General features: G+C 40.3%; 2 protein-coding genes across 2 annotated transcripts; both read left to right on the top strand.

The window, feature by feature from the left end:
* Positions 1-4,570: 4,570 nt before the first annotated feature.
* Positions 4,571-5,608, top strand: LOC113541425 (odorant receptor 131-2-like). Its single transcript, XM_026938388.3, has one exon. It carries the CDS (start codon positions 4,640-4,642, stop codon positions 5,606-5,608), a length of 969 nt encoding a protein of 322 aa, XP_026794189.3. The 5' UTR covers positions 4,571-4,639.
* A 9,874-nt stretch (positions 5,609-15,482) lies between these two features.
* On the top strand, positions 15,483-16,448 carry LOC113541725 (odorant receptor 131-2-like). Its single transcript, XM_026938869.1, has one exon. The coding sequence runs from the start codon at positions 15,483-15,485 to the stop codon at positions 16,446-16,448; it is 966 nt and encodes a 321-aa protein (XP_026794670.1).
* The last annotated feature ends 2,858 nt before the right edge of the window (positions 16,449-19,306 follow it).

Raw genomic sequence — 19,306 nt, 5'->3', positions numbered from 1 at the left:
ATTTGAGCCTGTTAACACCTGTTTTTATCTGCTTAGCAAGTTTTCCAGTTTTAGATAAAAAGCAAGATAACAATCATAAAGCTAACCAACTTCATAGAAAGTTCAAGATCTCACCGAAGTTACTGCTTCCCTGGTGTTGAGTTTAAACACTTGGCAATTTTGGGTGTTTTTACACTTGGTCTGTTTCAGTTTCCAATGGTCTCAGATCGATGAATCAGTATTTTTTTGTGCATATGTGAATGCTTCTTTGCATTCTGTTATGGGGCTAGGCGATAAGGTGTTCAATAAATGTCGCGCAGGCCCTGCTTGCCCGAGAGGACAATATATATGGTTTGAGAGGAGCCAAGTGCGGAGACGGATCAAAAGACTCCGCCTAAAATGCAGCTGCCTAAAGCGGGATACAAACCGGAGAGATTGTGAACCGCAAGCCATAACGTTACCCACTGAGCTAATTTTATTAAATGGGATTTGTGAGTGTTGCAGTGCTTGTGAAACTGGATCGGGAGGCTCAAATCTAACGGCTGAACTCAAAGCGCCGCAGCGCGGCGGAAAAACACAACTTAAAACGGGCCCTCCTTCTGGCCGAACTTAAAGGCACCAAATGAGACAAAATCTCTAACTTAAGATGGCTGAATCTTTATCTGGGAGTGAGGACTCTCAGTCTGTCCTCCTCTTTAGTTTTGTGCCACTTCCTCTTTAATCCTGAGCTCCCTTTTCTTTCTTTCCCTCAATAATTTCTCTTTTCTTCACTTCTTTTTTTTTTACATGTCAAAATCACCAATCAGAGAAGCGTGGTGCTGCTCTGTTACCTGGCACAGATCTATGTCCGCACGCAGAGTGAGACAATCAGAGGGCTTATAAAGAGGCGCAACCAGGTGCTGCACGTTTACGCTGATTACCTTGTTGAGATCGCCGCGCTATAAAAGCCCGTGAAGGTGGCCGCGGATCTGCCTGAGAAGGCACCTGCCGCGTTACACATTCACATGCATTCACAATGCAAAAATGCTTCTTTCACTTCAAATTTGTATTTCACTTCAATTTGTTTTGCCTGTTCTGTTTTTCATCCAAATCATAGCATTTCAGCAAATGATAGAATCATATAAAGCGACCATTTTGAATGACACTTCAGTGTTACACAGCTATTACACTATAGTAAAAGAGTCATGGTGTGAACAAGTTGTCTGAGATCTCATCAGTGCTAAAATTTCCAGAAAGAGAACTGAGTCCCCTTTTGAGTCCACTTGCAATGTGAACACCAAAAGCACTGAGGCCATTTGCAGCTACTTCCCTTTCTGATCCACTTTAACAGGACTGAGTGTGGTTCATTTTTAAAGAACTATATGTGAAAGTCATGGGCTGAATCTAAATAATTAGAAATAGCTGAGTCATTACGCACAGAAATGGGTGGAGTTAGAATACTGAATTTAACCCCATACATGCCTGGTTCAATTTGGGTAGGTAACATCCAAAAAAGAGACTTAAACAATTACTGGCCAACTAGTAAATATTAACCCTAATATACTGTATATGTTTTCCAAAAAATGTTTTCTAAGTCTCCTCTTGTCTTTATGTTCCTTCAAATTTCCTTTTTCAACATATTTTTGGTCTCTACACTAGGGGATACATTTTGGGATTTGGCTTCAACCACTGAATCAAGTCAAGTCAAGAGGCTTTTATTGTCATTTCAACTATATATAGCTGACGCAGTACACAGTGAAATGAGACAACGTTTCTCCAGAACCTTGGTGCTACATAAAGCAACATTGTCACCTCACACAACATAGAGTTACAAAACACAGAGCTGAGGACTAGACTAAGTTGTCCTAGCCACATAAAGTGCATCGTGTGCAACCTAGTGCAACAGTGCAAAACAAAACAGTGCAGAACAGACAACACGAGACAGTGCAGGACAAGTACTGTGCAGGACAAGTACTGTACAGGACAAGTACACAAACACAAAATAGCAGTAACCCGTAACCTACTGTATATATATCTATATACAGTGCAATGTGCAAATTTACAAGTATTAAAGTGGCAGTGCCAGTGATGTGCAAAAAGAACCAAGCAGAGCAGCAGTAGCAGTTGTGGAATGTACAATGTAAACAGTAGAACAAGCCAACTTGTTTGTAATAACTTAATGAATGTATGAAGTTGAATGAGTGTGAGTGTGTGTGTGTGAGTTTAGTTCCAGTTCAGTTGTGTGTGTTGAGAAGCCTGATGGCTTGAGGGAAAAAACTATTGCACAGTCTGGCTGTGAGAGCCCGAATGCTTCGGAACCTCTTCCCTGATGGCAGTAATGTGAAGAGTGTGTGAGAGGGGTGTGTGGGGTCATCCACAATGCTGTTTGCTTTTCGGATGCAGTGTGTGGTGTAAATGTCCGGGGAGAGAGAATCCGATGACCTTCTCAGCTGTCCTCACTATCCGCTGTAGGGTCTTGCGATCCGAGACAGTGCAATTCCCAAACCAGGCAGTGATGCAGCTGCTCAGAATGCTCTTGATGGTCCCTCTGTAGAACATGGTCAGGATGGGGGGTGGCAGATGGGCTTTCCTCAGCCTTCTTAGGAAGTAGAGACGCTGCTGGGCTTTCTTGCTGATGGAGCTGGTGTTGAGTGACCAGTTGAGGTTCTCCGTCAGATGAACACCAAGGAATTTGATGTTCTTCACGATCTCCACGGAGGATCCATCGATGTTCAGTGGAGAATGGTCGTTCTGCGCTCTCCTAAAGTCAACAACCATCTCTTTAGTTTTGTCCACGTTCAGAGATAGGTTGTTGGCTTTACACCAGGCTGATAGATGTTTCACCTCCTCTCTATATGCTGACTCGTCGTTCTTGCTGATGAGACCCACCACGGTCGTGTCATCGGCGAACTTCATGATGTGGTTTGTGCTGTGCATTGCTACGCAGTCGTGAGTCAGCAGAGTGAACAGCAGCGGGCTGAGTACGCAGCCCTGAGGGGCTCCAGTGCTCAGTGTGGTGGTGCTGGAGATGCTGTTTCCGATCCGGACTGACTGAGGTCTCCCAGTCAGGAAATCCAGGATCCAGTTACAGAGGGAGGTGTTCAAACCCAGTAGGCTTAGCTTCTTGATCAGGTACTGAGGAATGATTGTGTTGAATGCTGAACTGAAGTCAATGAACAGCATTCGAACGTATGTGTCTTTGTTGTCCAAGTGGGTGAGAGCCAGATGGAGAGTAGTGGTGATGGCATCGTCTGTTGAACGGTTAGGACGATACGCAAACTGCAGTGGGTCCAGTGAGTGTGGAAGGTGGGATTTGATGTGCCTCATGACAAGCCTCTCGAAGCACTTCATAGCGATGGGTGTGAGTGCAATGGGACGGTAGTCATTGAGGCAGGAGACTGAAGACTTCTTAGGCACTGGGATGATGGTCATTGTCTTGAAGCATCTGGGAACAACGGCGCTGCTCAGGGAGATGTTGAAGATGTCAGTAAAGACATCTGCTAGCTGTTCTGCACATTCCCTGAGCACCCGGCCAGGGATGTTGTCTGGTCCAGCAGACATCCGTGGGTTGACTCTGCGTAGAGTGTTCCTCACTTCATCTGTGGTTAGACAGATCACCTGGTCGTTGGTAGGAGGTGTGGTCTTCCTTGCCATCACGTTGTTCTGTGCTTCAAACCGGGCGTAGAAGTCATTCAGCACATCTGGGAGGGAGCCGTCACTGTCACAAGCAGGTGATGTTGTCTTGTAGTTTGTGATCGCCTGGATGCCCTGCCACATGCGCAGAGTGTCTCCTCTGTCCTGAAAGTGACCGCGGATTTTCTTGGCATGTGCGTGTTTTGCCTCTCTGATGCACACTAAACACCCAATATGTTTCTCTTTTTTTATATGCAGGCCAGACTTGCACCAAATGTAGCAGATAGGCATTGACGTTAAACAGTGTTTCAGCCCTGTGAGATGCGTACACACTTGCAAACAGAATGCAGGCAGTGACTATGCTAGTCTGGTGTGAATTCTAGATCTTACTGTTCTAGTGTGAAAATGTTGAGAAGTAGTTACAGGCTGTTTCAATATTGCTTTTCAATAAGTTTGTATGGGCTGAATGAAATAAGGCCACAGACCTGAACCTCTTCCAACAGACAGCTTTGATTGGCTCGTGGATCAAGATGTCTCTCTCTGAATGTAAATAAGTAAAAGTAGTTTGTTTTTTATCCTACAGATATTGATATTACAGATATTGACTGCTATACTATGTTGTTTATGAAAGAGGTTTACAGTGCAGACTAAAGAATGACATGTACATTAATAAACCTTTTCATGAAATTTCTAATTTGTCTTTGAAATACACCACACAAATAATCACATAGGGAAACTGAATAACAACATCCAAGGAATAAATGAACACATAAAGTCCACTATGTACCCTCAGAGATGTGTCATCATCTCTCTCTGGGGCTCACATAGTGCCTATTATAACTGTCAGCTCACAACTGTATTACTCTTCGGAGCTGGGGTAACATATGAAAGTGGGGTTCCGCACCAGATATAAAAGATTAGTGTAAGCATAAAATGGATAAATATTGTCTTCTTTTTTTTACTTTGGAAAAATCTGATCTGTGAGGAAGTGGTGGTGATTTGTTAATAATATCTGTAACTATTTTATGTTTCTCTTTTGTATCATATTATGTCAGTTACTAATGATAGCACAGTTGAGGTTTTGCTTATACATCAGCAAATATTCCAGGTTGCACTGACTGAGGGACGAATATCAAAAGTTAATTTTGCAATATTAATACCTCTGTTCTTTATCTATTTGAATGCCATCATGGTCTACACTCTTTGGAGCAAGCCTGCTTTTAAAGAGACTCCACGCTACATTCTGTTCACCCACATGCTTCTCAATGACTCAATTCAGCTCTTTGTTACCTCTTTGTTGTATATTTTTGGTCTCGCCTATCTCAAGTTAGTAATGGCTGCTTGTGCTTTTTTAGTTTTTGTTTCAAGTGTAACTTTCCGAAACGCACCTTTAAACCTGGCTCTCATGTCAGTAGAGCGTTTTGTGGCCATATGCTTTCCTCTAAGACATGCTGAAATAGTCACTCCGAAAAGAACTTATATTGCCATTGGAATTATTTGGTTTATGGGTGCGATGCACTTTATAATTGACTTTCTTTATGTAGTACTGATGGATCCTAAATTTTTAACCACACAAATATTTTGCACAAGAGAAAGGCTTTTCATAAAGCAATGGCAACTAGATGCTTATCAGGGCTTTAACATATTTTACTTTGTGTCAGTGACTATGATCATCCTTTCCACATATGTCAGAATTTTGATCACAACCAGGTCCATTTCCTCCAACAAAGACTCTGCTGCAAAAGCGCACAGGACTGTTCTGCTGCACCTCATTCAGCTGGGCCTGTGTCTTACTTCTTTTCTCTACAGCATTATAGAAAAAGCTGCAGCAATGGCCAGCACCAGCAGCAGCCTCTTCGCGGACCTGCGTTATCTAAGCTATGTGTTTGTGCTGATCTTGCCACGCTGCCTAAGTCCACTCATCTACGGACTGAGAGACGATGCTGTACGGCCCTTTTTCATGTACTACTTTCGCTGTGCCACAGGCAGACACACGTCTAATGTCAATGTACACTGAAAAAAGGCCTGTGTTCTCACTTAAAGGGGACTGACCACTACTTAATTTGGTCTGATATTAAAATTGTCTAATGTTTAGCATATTTAATTAAATCATGTCCATTTTACAGGTTTGAACAGGGCCTATTAGACTTTAATACAAATGTTCTAACTATATTGTTAAAAAGTAGATACACAGTAAATTAATAGTATATTATTTATTAATAGTAAATTAATAGAATAGTAGCTTTTAATGTTTAGTTGGGAATAGTGAAAAAGCCAAATTAAAGAAATGCTTGTAGATATTGTTTGTTTGCTTATATCTAGGTTTCCTCTCTTGAAAACCTTTTCAAGTTTGTGCTTATTTAAAATAAAAGTCATACATGCAACATAGGAGCTTACTAGATATTGATTTACAATAAACCTTTTAAGCCTGGAACAATGTTAACTATGCTTTAAGTATTGGGTTGCCTCGAGTCATTGTCTATCTGCAGCGTGAAGCACTGTACAATGGGTTTTGAAATATTTGGCTGAATTTGACAGATAATATAGCCCTATACACATCAGAATTCATCCTGCTTCTTCTGTCAGCAGTCACATCATCAATAAATACAAGGGAACCAGTTCCACTGGCATACATGCCGACACTGTAAGTTGAGGTGGTATGCCTCGGATATTGAGCAGTTCCTTCTCTTATCCATACTTTCTTCTTCATATCACTCTGGTACAAATTGATCTTTGTCTCATCTGTCCATAGGATGTTGTTCCAGTATGTATGAGATTTGTAGTTTTTATTTTTTTTATTTTTTGGAAAACTCCAATCTGCTCTTCCTGTTTTTGAGGCTTATCAATGGTTTACATGTTGAGATATACCCGCTATATTTACTGTGGTGAAGTTTTCTCTTCACTGTTGACTTTGACACAGATATGCCTACCTCCTGAATGGTGTTCTTGAGATGGCCAAAAGTTGTGAAGATGTTTTTCTTCCAGGGAAAGAAATCTTCTGTCTTCTACCACAGTTGCTTTAAATGGTCTTCTGGGCCTTTTGGTGTTCCTGAGCTTACCAGTGTGTTCTTTCTTTTTACAAATGTACCAAATAGTTGATTTGGCCACACCTAATGTTTTTGTTATGTCTCTGATGGGTTTGTTTTGATTTTTCTGCCTAATGATGGTTTGCTTCCCTGGCAGTGACAGCTCTTTGGACTTCATATTGAGAGTTAACTCTCTCTAGACATTTCTAGCTCTAGACATTTTATCTGCTTACTTGTAAGTGAAATAATGAGGGAATAACACACCCCTGACCATGAAACAGCTGAATATCCTATTGTCCAATTTCTTTTGGTCCCTTTAAAAGGGGGAACCACATAAATGTGCTGTAATTTCTACACCATTCACCTCAAATTAAAGCTGAAAGTCTGCAATTTGTGCTCATATACAATATTTAATTTCAACTCCAATATACTGCGGTAGAAAGCTAAAATAACAATAAATTTGTCAATGTCCAAATATTTATGGGCCTCACTGTATATGTTTTCCAAATATGAAAAATATATACTGTTAAGAAAGACAATTATGGAAGAACTCACTTTTTTTGCTATCTCTCTGATGGATTTATTTTTATTTTTCTGTTTAAAGATGGTTTGCTTCACTGGCAGTTACAGCTCCTTGGACTTGATCATTCTGAGAGTTAATAGGAACAGATTCCAAATGTAAATGCCACTGTAGACCTTTTATCTGCTTACTTGTAAATGAAACAATGAGGGAATACCCCAATAACCCACACCTCGGTATGAAACAGCTGAGCAGCTAATTGTCCAATTAATACTGATCCACTGAAATTGGTGGTATTGGTGGTGGTGGTGTGGTGGGGAAGGGGGGTGGGGTGTAAAAGGCATTCTAATTTCTACCCTACCCTCAACAATGGACATTGTCACAAAGCAACTTAACAGAAATCCAGATAGTATATTGATCCATAATGAACAAGCCAGAAGTGATGATGGCAAGCAAAATCTCCCTGAAACAACACGAAAAAGAAACCTTGAGAAGAACCAGAATCAAACTGGAACCCATGCTCTTCTGGGTTGTACCAGGCAGTGCGATTATGAGTCATTACTCATCCACAACCTTAAACTATAGAGTCAAACAGTGCTAAGTGTGTTGAAACGATCTTCAGTATAAGTATCAGGCTCATTTTTGATTTCATTAGAGTTTTAGCTTTAAGTCTATAGTATCCAAGTTACAGTAAGTTATCCACTGTATAATGAAGGAGACTTGAGCATAAACTGTTTAAACAAGTGCAATATTTAGGCTATCTAAGCAAGACCATCCACAGCTATCTTTAGGGTATCCGTATGGTCACATCCACAGCAATCTCACGGCAAATTTTCTTTATATGTCATTAGTAGTATTTTATAATCAATCAAAAATTTCACTGGGAGCCAATGCATTGTAGATAAGATTGTATTCAAATCTTCTGTGATGTGATCTTCTGTGAGTGATGTATTCAAATCTTCTGGTTCTAGTAAGGCGTCTGGCTGCTGTCTTTATTAAATCTACAAACTGATAACAATTTATAGGGGCAATCGTGGCCTAATGGATAGAGAGTCGACTTGCAACCCGGCGGTGAACCTGAAGGCCGTGGGTTCAAGTCTCAGGTCCGGCAGGGATTGTAGGTGGGGGGAGTGAATGACCAGTGCTCTCTCCCACCCTTAATACCATGACTGAGGTGAGACCCTCGAGCAAGTCACCGAACCCCCAACTGCTCCCCGGGCGCCGCAGCAAAAAAAAAAAAAAAGAAAAAGGCTGCCCACTGCTCCGGCTGTGTGTATGTGTGTATGTGTGTGTGTGTGTGTGTGTGTGTGTGTGTGTGCGTGCGCGCGCACTTGGATGACTACCATCCCGTTCACACCCATCATCATCATTTCATCATCATGAAGTGCTTCGAGAGGCTTGTCATGAGGCACATCAAGACCCTGATCTGATCATCAAGGCCCCCCCCAGACCAGGTGTACCTGGTCTGCAACACTGTTTAGGTGTGGACAGAGGTCAGCATGGGCACTCTGACATGCACAGTGCGATGCACTGTGTGTCCTGACACCTTTCTATCATGGCCAGCTTTAACTTTTCAGCAATTTGTGCTACAATAGCTCTTCTGTGGGATCAGACCAGATGGATTAGCCTTCACTCCCCATGCGCATCAGTGAGCCTTGGGCGCCCATGACTCTGTCGCTAGTTCACCAGTTGTCCTTCCTTGGACTACTTTTGGTAGGTACTAACCACGGCATACCGGGAACACCCCACAAGGTCTGCCGTTTTAAAGATGCTCTGACCCAGTCATCTAACCATCACAATTTGGCCATTGTCAAAGTCTCTCTAATCCTTACGCTTGCCCATTTTTCCTGTTTCCAACACATCAACTTCGAGAACCGACTGGTCACTTGCTGCCTAATATATTTCAACCCCTGACAGTTGCTATCTCTGTAATGAGATAATCAATATTATTCACGTCACCTGTCAGTGGTCATAATGTTATGGCTGATCGGCATATGTCAAACAGATGAGTCACAGGCATTTTTCAGTCTGGTCAGTCCTTCAGTGTCAGTGTACTTTTAGCTGTGCCATTTTACAATGCAGTTAATGTCCACAATGAGGCACAGTGCCACATCCCAGGCATTGCACTGCCACGGTGTCCACATTTTCTTTTTATCCACTTTTTGGCAGCATTCACAGGTTCTGTGTCCTTGTGGGGCCTTCTTGCTTGTGTCTATGGGGTTGGCAATGGTCATCGGCAGATGCTGCACTGTCTATCTCATGTCTGCTGGGACTCCCAGCAATCTCTGTCCAGAGATTATGACAGAGTAGATATGGTTCTCCATCCAGTAATCCTGGATAAGAATAGAGGAACCATTGATGAATGAATTTGTAGAACACTTCTACAGTGACACCAGACCACATATACTTTTTGCCCTTGGCCAGGTTTGTAGCTGCCTGATTGGTGGTATTTGTGCAAAGTGTCTGCAAAAAAGCCTTTGAAAGGTACAGTGTACCAGGTACAGCGATCCAGTGGTATAATGTATAGTTATACTTCTGTAATGCATCAACCTGGACTCCAGGAGTTCTGCATGGCTGAGCCCAATGAAGTACAAGTGCAAAGTCAGTTTCCCTTTCTGTTTTCCAGGGCTGTGCTGCATCTGGGGCTGTCTGTGTTGACTGTGAACATTTTGTTTGTGTCGTCTTCGGCTAGAAGTTTGGAATACGGGGATAAAGAAGAAGCCTTTATTTGTCACATACACCAATCAGCCATAACATTAAAACCACTGACAGGTGAAGTGAATAACATCTTGCTACAGTGGCACCTGTCAAGAGGTGGGCTACATTGGACATCAAGCAAACAGTCAGTTCTCAAAGTTGATGTGTTGGAAGCAGGAAAAATGGGCAAGCAGAAGAATCTGAGCGACTTTGACAAGGGCCAAATTGTGATGGCTAGATGACTGGGTCAGAGCATCTCCAAAACTTCAGCTCTTGTGAGGTGTTCCCGGTATGCAGTGGTTAGTAACTACCAAAAGTGGTCCAAGGAAGGACAACCAGTAAACCGGCAAAAGGGGCATGGGCGCCCTAGGCTCGCTGATATGCATTGGGAGTGAAGGCTGCCCCGTCTGGCCCGATTCCACAGAAGAGCTACTGTATTACAAATTGCTGAAAAAGTTAATGCTGGCTATGATAGAAAGGCGTCAGAACACACAGTGCATCTCAGCTTGCTGCGTAGATGCAGACTGGTCAGAGTGCCCAGAGTCCCAGTCTAATCTTGCTTCCCCAAGATCCTTCTTCTGGGAATGACTCAGTTCTGAGCAAAACAGTTCAGTCAGGAAAGGGAAAATAATATGTACAGTCCTGCCACCCTGTTGATCCTCAAAGCTCAGTCCTTATATGGGCATGGCTCGCCAGTTCCTGCACGCAATGACACCTTTTAACGCGAAGCAGGGACAGCTCAAGTTCAAAATCCTCTGAAATCGCCCAGTGTCAAGAAAAAATTTAGAAGCATCCAACTCAGGGGGTGGTGAAAAGGGAAAGGATAGGGGGAAAAATGTGAAAAAGTCAAAAAACAAAAGAAAAGACCCAACCTTGCAAAAGACAAGGCCAGAAATACAATTAGGCATTTCTTTGCAAAATATACATCATTACAACAGTAGATCTGTAAATAAAGCAAGATTCAACATACTTAACTCCATCTTTATCTAACATTACACATTGAAACTGCATAAATGTGTAAATAACATCTTCAAATGACGCGTTTAGGCCTCATCTGCCCGTATCACATGCGTCACGATTAACAATTAGCTCATAGCTCAATAACACGACGTAACAATTAAAATAGCACTCGTAAACTTTTCAAAAGTAGCTTTCAATCTTGAAACATTAGTTATTTGGCACAGTCACATAATATTCTTCCCATTTTGAACAGAAGATTAACTTTTATATATCTTTTACATTCAACATGTATATAACACTACAGCATTTAATATTTGAACACTATTTACCCAATGTTCACACAAAAACATGAGTAATTGAGAATTCATTTACTTCACTTACCAAGAGAATTCGATTTTCACTTAGAAAGACCTGAGAACGGCAAAAGCTCCAACTTTAAGAAGTGTATTTTTCCACCTTTGTAGCGCTCACGCTAACATCCACTCGTGGTCACTGACTGATGGCGTTCAATCCGTGCTTCTATCTCAAAATCTCTACTATTTCTCTGATACAACTGTTAGTTATGCTTGCTTACTCTGTTTTTTTTTTCCTCTTCTTTTTCAGAATCACCTAATCACTGCATCAGGAGCAGATTCACCAGCCGTTTTTTTTTTCTGGCCAAAGAACATTCTCTCTCCGTCTCTCCTGGCACCGGCCCTTCCACATGTTCAATTAAATAACTATTCTAAATGAATTTTTTTTTAACTTTATGCATTTTCTTTTAAAAAAAAAAACTCACTAACTTCACAGATAATAAATAAAAAAATAATAACTCTGGCATATCTGTGAATGCTATTAATACTCTCTCTTTTTTTTTCTTCTTTTCTTTCAGCTTCAATAGGACTTGTGGTAACCTGGGTTACACCAACATCCATGAATATGCTTGTTTTCTTGTTAAATAATCTTAAACTGTGATGTATGTCAGACATATATAATCTTGTTGCTTTGTTTACATGTATAAAGAGTGAATGAATGAGTTTTTCTTTGCACTAATAGTTTACTTTATATTCAGTCTCAGCAGTAAGATTAGAATCAGACCCTTTTTTGGTAGGGAAGAATGTATTTTTGTTACTGTATGCATTTGTACAAGACTTGAAAGTTAATTTATTTAATATTACTGTTTTAAAGGTAGATTTAAAGTACAGTTATTGTACTGTACGTAAATCTAAGATACAGTCAGGTCTGTAAGTATTTGGACAGTGACACAATTTTTGTAATTTTTGCCTCTGTACACCACTACAATGGATTTGAATTGAAGCAATTAAGTTGTTACTGAAATGTAGACGTTTGGCTTTAATTCAAGGGGTTGAACAAAAAATACTGCATTACCAGTTTAGGAATTACAGCCATTTTTTTTACATAGTCCCTCCATTTTCACAGGCTCAAAAGTATTTGGACAATTGACTGATAAGCAGTTTCATGGCCAGGTGTGGCATGTTTCCTTATTATTTCATGAAAATTAAGGAGATAAAAGGTCTGGAGTTGATTCCAAGCGTTGAATTTGCATATGGTAGCCTTTCACGGGAAATCTCAATATGCGGTTCAAAGAGGTGTTGATGCAAGTGAAGGAGGCCATCATTAGGCTGAAAAAAACCAAAACAGACCTATCAGAGATACAGCAGAAACATAAGGAGTGGCAAAATTGACAATTTGGTACATTCCTAAAAAGAAGGAATGCACTGACGAGCTCAGCAACACCAAAAGGCCTGGAAGGTCATGGAAGACAACAAAAGTGCAGAATTCTTTCCTTTGTGAAGAAAAACCGCTTCACAGCATCTAGCCAAATCAAGAACACTCTCAAGGAAGTAGGCATATCATTGTCAAAGTCTACAATCAAGAGATGCCTTCATGAATGTAAATACAGATGGTTTACCTCAAGATGCAAACCACTGGTAACACTCTAGAACAGAAAGACCAGACTAGACTAGACTTTCTTTAAAAAAAAAAAAACTCTAAAAAAGGTTTTTTTTATGCATTTTTAGGCCAATTCTGATGCAAGATTAATTTGTACCAGAATATAGAAGAGTATGGAGAAGGAAAGGAAGGGCTCATGATCTAAAGCATACCACATCACCTGTCAAACATGTGGAGGCAGTGTTATGGCATGGGCATGTATGGCTGCCAATGGAACTGGGTCACTGGTGTTTACTGTTGATGAGACTGCTGATAGAAATAGCAGGATGAATTCTGAAATGTATAGACATATACTGTCTGCTCAGATTCAGTCAAATGCTGCAAAACTGATAGGACAGTGCTTCACAGTACAGCAGGATAATGATCCAAAACTTACCGTGAAAGCAACCCAAGAGCTTCTTATGGCAAAGAAATGGAATGTTCTTCAATGGCCAAGTCAGTCGCCTGATCTCAACCTAATACAACTTTCAACTGAAGGTGGCTGCAGTAAAGGCCTGGCAAAGCATCTCAAGGGAGGAAACTCAGCATGTGGTGATGTCCATGGGTTCCAGACTTCAGACAGTTATTGACTGCAAAAGATTTGTATGCAAGTATTAAAAATAATCCTAATACACAAAAAAAAGGTGCACAATCTAATATTTTGTTGCACTGCATTTAGCTTTGATTACGTGCATTCGTCCTGGCACTGTTTCAACAACCTTATGCAACTTCACAACATTTATTTCCATCCAGAGTTGCATTAATTTTTGGCTGACATCTTGCAGTGAGGACAGGTGAGTCTAACCACTCCGTAAAGTCTTCTCCAGCACATCCCAAAGACTTTCAATGGGGTTAAAGTCAGGACTCTGTGGTGGCCAATTCATGTGTGAAAATGATTCCTCATGCTCCCTGAGCAACTCTTTCACAAGTTAAGCCTGATGAATCTTAGCAATACAGTAGGCACTATGCATGACGGGTCAATCACTTCATGCATTTCCCTTCTTACCCTGACATGCCCATTGCTTTGGAATAGGGTAAATCTGATTTTATCAGACCACATGACCTTTTTCCATTGCTCCACAGTCCAGTCTTTATGCTCCCTAGCAAATTGAAGTCATTTTTTCCGATTAGCCTCACTAACAAATGGCTTTCTTGTGGCCACACAGCTGTTTAGTCCCAATCCTGTAAGTTCTCATCACATTCTGCATGTGGAAATGCTCTTACTTTCACTATTAAACATAGTCGTGAGTTCTCCTGTCGATTTTTTTACGATGTGACATCACCAAGCGTTTTAAAGATCTCCGAACACGATCATTCAAGATTTTTTTCCAACTACATTTCTGTTGTAAAGTTGATGGTTCAACAATATCCTTCCAGGCTTTAATAATGCACTGGACATTTCATAACCCAGTTCCAGTGATTTCAGCAATCTCCTTAGTTGTTTTCTTTGCTTGATGCAGGCCAACAATTTTCCCCTTCAGTAACATCTTTTCCACGACCATGGGATACGTAATCTGCCATGGTTGTTTAAGAAATAAGAAGCTACACACTGCATCAGTTAAGGTTAAAAGAATTGTTGCCAGCTGAAACATATTAATCACTGCAGTAATGATCCAATCATAGGCTCTTAAGTATTTGCTTATTTAAACCCAAACAGCAACCTTTTTTTTGGCCAGGCAGTGTATTTATGATTGTTAGTTTGTCCAATTACTTTTGAGCCTGTGAAAATGGAGGGATTCTGTAAAAAATGGCTGTAATTCCTAAACGGAATATTTTTGAAACCCCTTGAATTAAAGCCCAAAGACTACACTTCAATCACATCTTGACTGCTTCATTTTGAATCCATTGTGGTGGTGTACAGAGGCAAAATTATGAAAATTGTGTCACTGTCCAAGTACTTATCGTCCTGACTGTATACTAAACATGTGGCTATTTATTTGTCTATTTATTGTATTGAAATTTGCAAAATATGATTACATATATTAACAGTGACAGCGACAGATAATGACTCATCCTGTACTCCAGTTCATGTCAAATCAAATGCCCTCTAGCACACATGTACAGCTGCTGTAAACAAACTGTGCATATCGCTATACGAGAGTAGAGTTAGCATTAACCATTGGTCATTTATGTAGTTTTGGTCATGCAACTTCCCACACATTCTCCTTCCAAACCAACCTTGGTGTGTTGAAAACTTGATTGTAGTTTATAGTTGTGTGTCCTCCAAAATCATGATCTGGTATCAAATGCCTTTCAGCAAAGTCACAAAATGATGGCTGACAAAGTATTTTCAATACATATCACCGTCATACAATCATTTTTCCCTGAAACTTTCTCACCAAGTTCTTGCCATGTCAGCATTTGTTCTGAATGACAAGGATGAATTGAAACACATTAGAACTGACCTACTTCTGAAAGTCTCTTCCAGCAAGCCCAGGGGAACACTAGCGGTAACTGCCTTCAGTATCTCTCTCTAGGGCTTGCACGGTGTCTATTATAAACAGTGTCTATTATCAGCTCACATCAACATTATTTCTTAGAGCTGGGCTACAAAACTGGGGTTCTGCACCAGATGTAACAGATTGGTGCAAACGTTTCATTTGTAAAGATTGTCTCATTTCTTTTTTCTACTTTCTACAGAAAAATCTGATCTGTGAGGAAGTGGTGGTGATTTTTAGAGACTCATCCTTTTTAGTGATATCTCATCCTTTTTAGTGATATCTGTAAATATTTTATGGTTCATTTTGTATCATATTATGTCAGTTACTAATGATAGCACAGCTGAAGTTTTGCTTACACATCAGCAAATATTTCAGGTTGCACTGACAGAGGGACCAATATCAAAAGTTAGTTTTGTAATATTAATGTCTCTGTTTTTTACTTATTTGAATGCCATTATGGTCTACACTCTTTGCAGCAAGCCTGTTTTTAAAGAGACTCCACGCTACATTCTGTTTACCCACATGCTTCTTAATGACTCAATTCAGCTCTTTGTTACATCTTTGTTGTATATTTTTGGTCTCGCCTATCTCAAGTTAGTAATGGCTGCTTGTGCTTTTCTGGTTTATGTTTCAAGTACAACTTTCCGTAACGCACCTTTAAATCTGGCTCTAATGTCAATAGAGCGTTTTGTGGCCATATGCTTTCCTCTAAGACATGCTGAAATAGTCACTCAGAAAAGAACTTATATTGCCATTGGAATTATTTGGTTTATGGGTTTGTTGCACTTTATAACTGACTTGCTTTATGTAGTACTGATGGATCCTAAATTTTTAACCTCACAAATATTCTGCACAAGAGAAAGGCTTTTCATAAAGCAATGGCAACTAGATGCTTATCAGGGCTTTAATGTATTCTACTTTGTGTCAGTGTCCATAATTATCCTTTTCACTTATATTAGCATTTTGAACACAGCCAGGTCTATTTCCTCCAATAAAGACTCTGCTACAAAAGCCCACAAGACTGTTCTGCTGCACCTCATTCAGCTGGGCCTGTGCCTTACTTCCTTTCTCTACAGCATTATAGAGCGAGCTGCAGCAATGGCCGGCAGCAGCAGCCTCTTCTTGGACCTGCGTTATCTAAACTACTTATTTGTGCTGATCTTGCCACGCTGCCTAAGCCCACTCATCTACGGACTGAGAGACAATGCTGTACGGCCTTTATTCATCTGCTACTTTCACTGTGCCACAGGCAAACGCAGGTCTACTGTCAGTGTACACTGAATCACGGCCTATTTTCAGGTGTTTTGGGATAATTAAATCTGTTTGTCATATTTATTGTTGTAGAAACTCATGGAAAAAATATAGTCTAAATTGTCATTCACAATTACCTTGTAATCCAGAATTCCCATTGCTGGGGGTAAAACACAACTGACACCACTTATCCATGTTTTTCAGTTAAAGCCAAACACTGATTGCTTGCATGAGGCTGAAACAAAGTCCTATATTCTCACTCAGAGGGGACTGACCACCACTTTATCTGGTCTGAAGTTTAAACCACCTAATGTTTAACCTCTTTAACTAAATCATGTCATTTATACATGCTTGAACAGGGTCTAATAGACTTTAATGTAAATGTTTTGACTATATTCTGCTTACCAGTTAACACACATTAAGTAAAAAAAAAAATAACGTGGTCATTAAACATATGGTAGCTTATAATTAAAGCTTAGAAAAGAATACTAAAGAAAACCTCATTAAATGATGCTGATAGATATTGTTTGTTTAGGGGTTATGTGTTTACTATATCCAGTTTTCATCTCCTTTTGAAGTTTGTGCTTATTTAATATAAAAGTCATACGAGCAGCATATAGGTTTACTAGATTTAAATTTACAAATTGAATTTAATTTTATTGGCATTTATTGCATTTATACAAACACATTTACATGGCATCATATGGTACTCAAATCTGTAAGTACACTGGGGCTGCATAAAATATGGTATGTCTGTACTTTTACTGACAGCTTTCATCACTGTGTTTTTAGACATTGTTTGTTGTTGGGAAAATGGTCAAGTGAAAAAGAATTTTGGCTCCTGGATTTGATAATAGATTTATATGAAGCTTTATAGAAGGATCTAGAATGCAAGGAGATTTCAACCTCACTCCCTTTTTATCCTCATATACTGTGTGTGTATGTACAGTCATAAAAAATATTGCATTAACCCTTTAGGAATTACAGACATTTTTTTTTGCAGAGTCCCTCCATTTTCACAGGCTCAAAAGTAATTGGACAAACTAACATAACCATAAATAATAGGATTATTTTCAATACTTGGATGCAATCCCTTGCAATCAATGACTGCCTGAAATCTGGAACCCATGGACATCACCAAATGCTGAGTTTCCTCCAATGAGATGCTTTGCCCGGCTGCCTTCAGTTGCTGCTTTTTTGTGGGTCTTTCTGCCTTCAGTTTTGCCTTCAGTAAGTGAAAAGCATGCTCAATTGGGTTGAGGTCGTCGGACATTTAAGAACATTTAAGAACATTTAACTTCTTTGCCTTAAAAAGCTTTCACAGCATGTTTTGGGTCATTATCCATCTGTATTGTGAAGCACCATCCTATCACTTTTGAAGCATTTGACTGAATCTGAGCAGAAAGTATAGCTCTATACACTTTAGAATTCATCCTGCTATTTCTATCAGCAGTCACATCAACAATAATCACCAGTGACCCAGATCCATTGGCAGCCATACATGCCAACACCATAATACTGATCCACCATGTACTTGACTTGGCTCGATGTTGTGAAGGGGTTTTTCTTCACCAAGGAAAGAACTCTTCAATCATCCACTTTTGTTGTCTTCCGTGACCTTCCAGGCCTTTTGGTGTTGGTGAGCTCGTCAGTGCATTCCTTCTTTTTAGGAATGTACCAAATTGTCAATTTTGCCACTCCTTATGTTTCTGCTGTATCTCTGATAGGTCTGTTTTGGTTTTTTTCAGCCTAATGATGGCCTCCTTCACTTGCATTGACACCTCTTTGAACCACATATTGAGAGTTCCCATGAACAGCTACCAAATGCAAATTCAACGCTTGGAATCAACTCCAGACCTTTTATCTCCTTAATTTGTCATGAAATAATAAGGAAACACGCCACACCTGGCCATGAAACTGCTTATCAGTCAATCGTCCAAATGTAAAAAAATGATAGTAATTCTTAAACAGTTAATGCAATATTTTTGTTCAACCCCTTGAATTAAAGCTGCAAGTCTACACTTCAGTAACATCTTGATTGCTTCATTTCAAATCCATTGTGGTGTTGTACAGAGGCAAAAATACAAAAATTGTGTCACTATCCAAATACTTACAGACCTGACCATATATATATATATATATATATATATATATACACACACTCCTGAACAAAATCTTAAAACCAGGGAAAATCTTACAAGTGGATCGTAACCAGGTTGAAGTGAAGTGACGTGTGGCCAAGTATGGTGACCCATACTCAGAATTTGTGCTCTGCATTTAACCCATCCAAGTACACACACAGTGAACACACACCGTGAACACACACCTGGAACAGTGGGCAGCCTTTTTGCTGCGGCGCCCGGGGAACAGTTGGGGGTTCGGTGACTTGCTCAAGGGTCTCACCTCAGTCGTGGTATTGAGGGTGGGAGAGAGCGCTGATCATTCACTCCCCCCACCTACAATCCCTGCTGGACCTGAGACTCAAACCCACGATCTTCAGGTTCACCTTCGGGTTACAAGTCCGAGACTCTAACCATTAGGCCACGACTGCCCCCAGTACTTCTTCAAAATGCCAAAAGAAGAAACAAGAGCAAGAGATAAAAAAATAGAGAGTAGGCAATTTACTGTAAACTGCATTTAAACTCAAACAGGCTGGTCATCAGCTGATCAAAAGTTTAAAACCATAGCCTTTAAAAGTTAAAATCTGTGCAAAAATATGGCTTTAATGTCATTGTCCTTCAGACAGTCACACTGTCATGATCTCCTGATGGCAAAAGCAAAAAGGCTTTCTGTTTTTAAACGTGGCAGGATTGTTGAGCTGCATAAGCAAGGGCTCTCGCAACGCGCCGTTGCTGCCGGGTTGGACGCAGTAAGACAATCATTTTAAA

This window comes from Pangasianodon hypophthalmus, chromosome 15 (assembly GCF_027358585.1).
Source record: "Pangasianodon hypophthalmus isolate fPanHyp1 chromosome 15, fPanHyp1.pri, whole genome shotgun sequence".
NCBI lineage: Eukaryota > Metazoa > Chordata > Actinopteri > Siluriformes > Pangasiidae > Pangasianodon > Pangasianodon hypophthalmus.
This window is presented reverse-complemented; position numbering and strand designations above follow the sequence as displayed.

Excerpts from the sequence above, each read along its gene's own strand:
- LOC113541425 (XM_026938388.3), top strand. The coding sequence starts at position 4,640 with ATGTCAGTTACTAATGATAGCACAGTTGAGGTTTTGCTTATACATCAG.
- LOC113541725 (XM_026938869.1), top strand. The coding sequence starts at position 15,483 with ATGTCAGTTACTAATGATAGCACAGCTGAAGTTTTGCTTACACATCAG.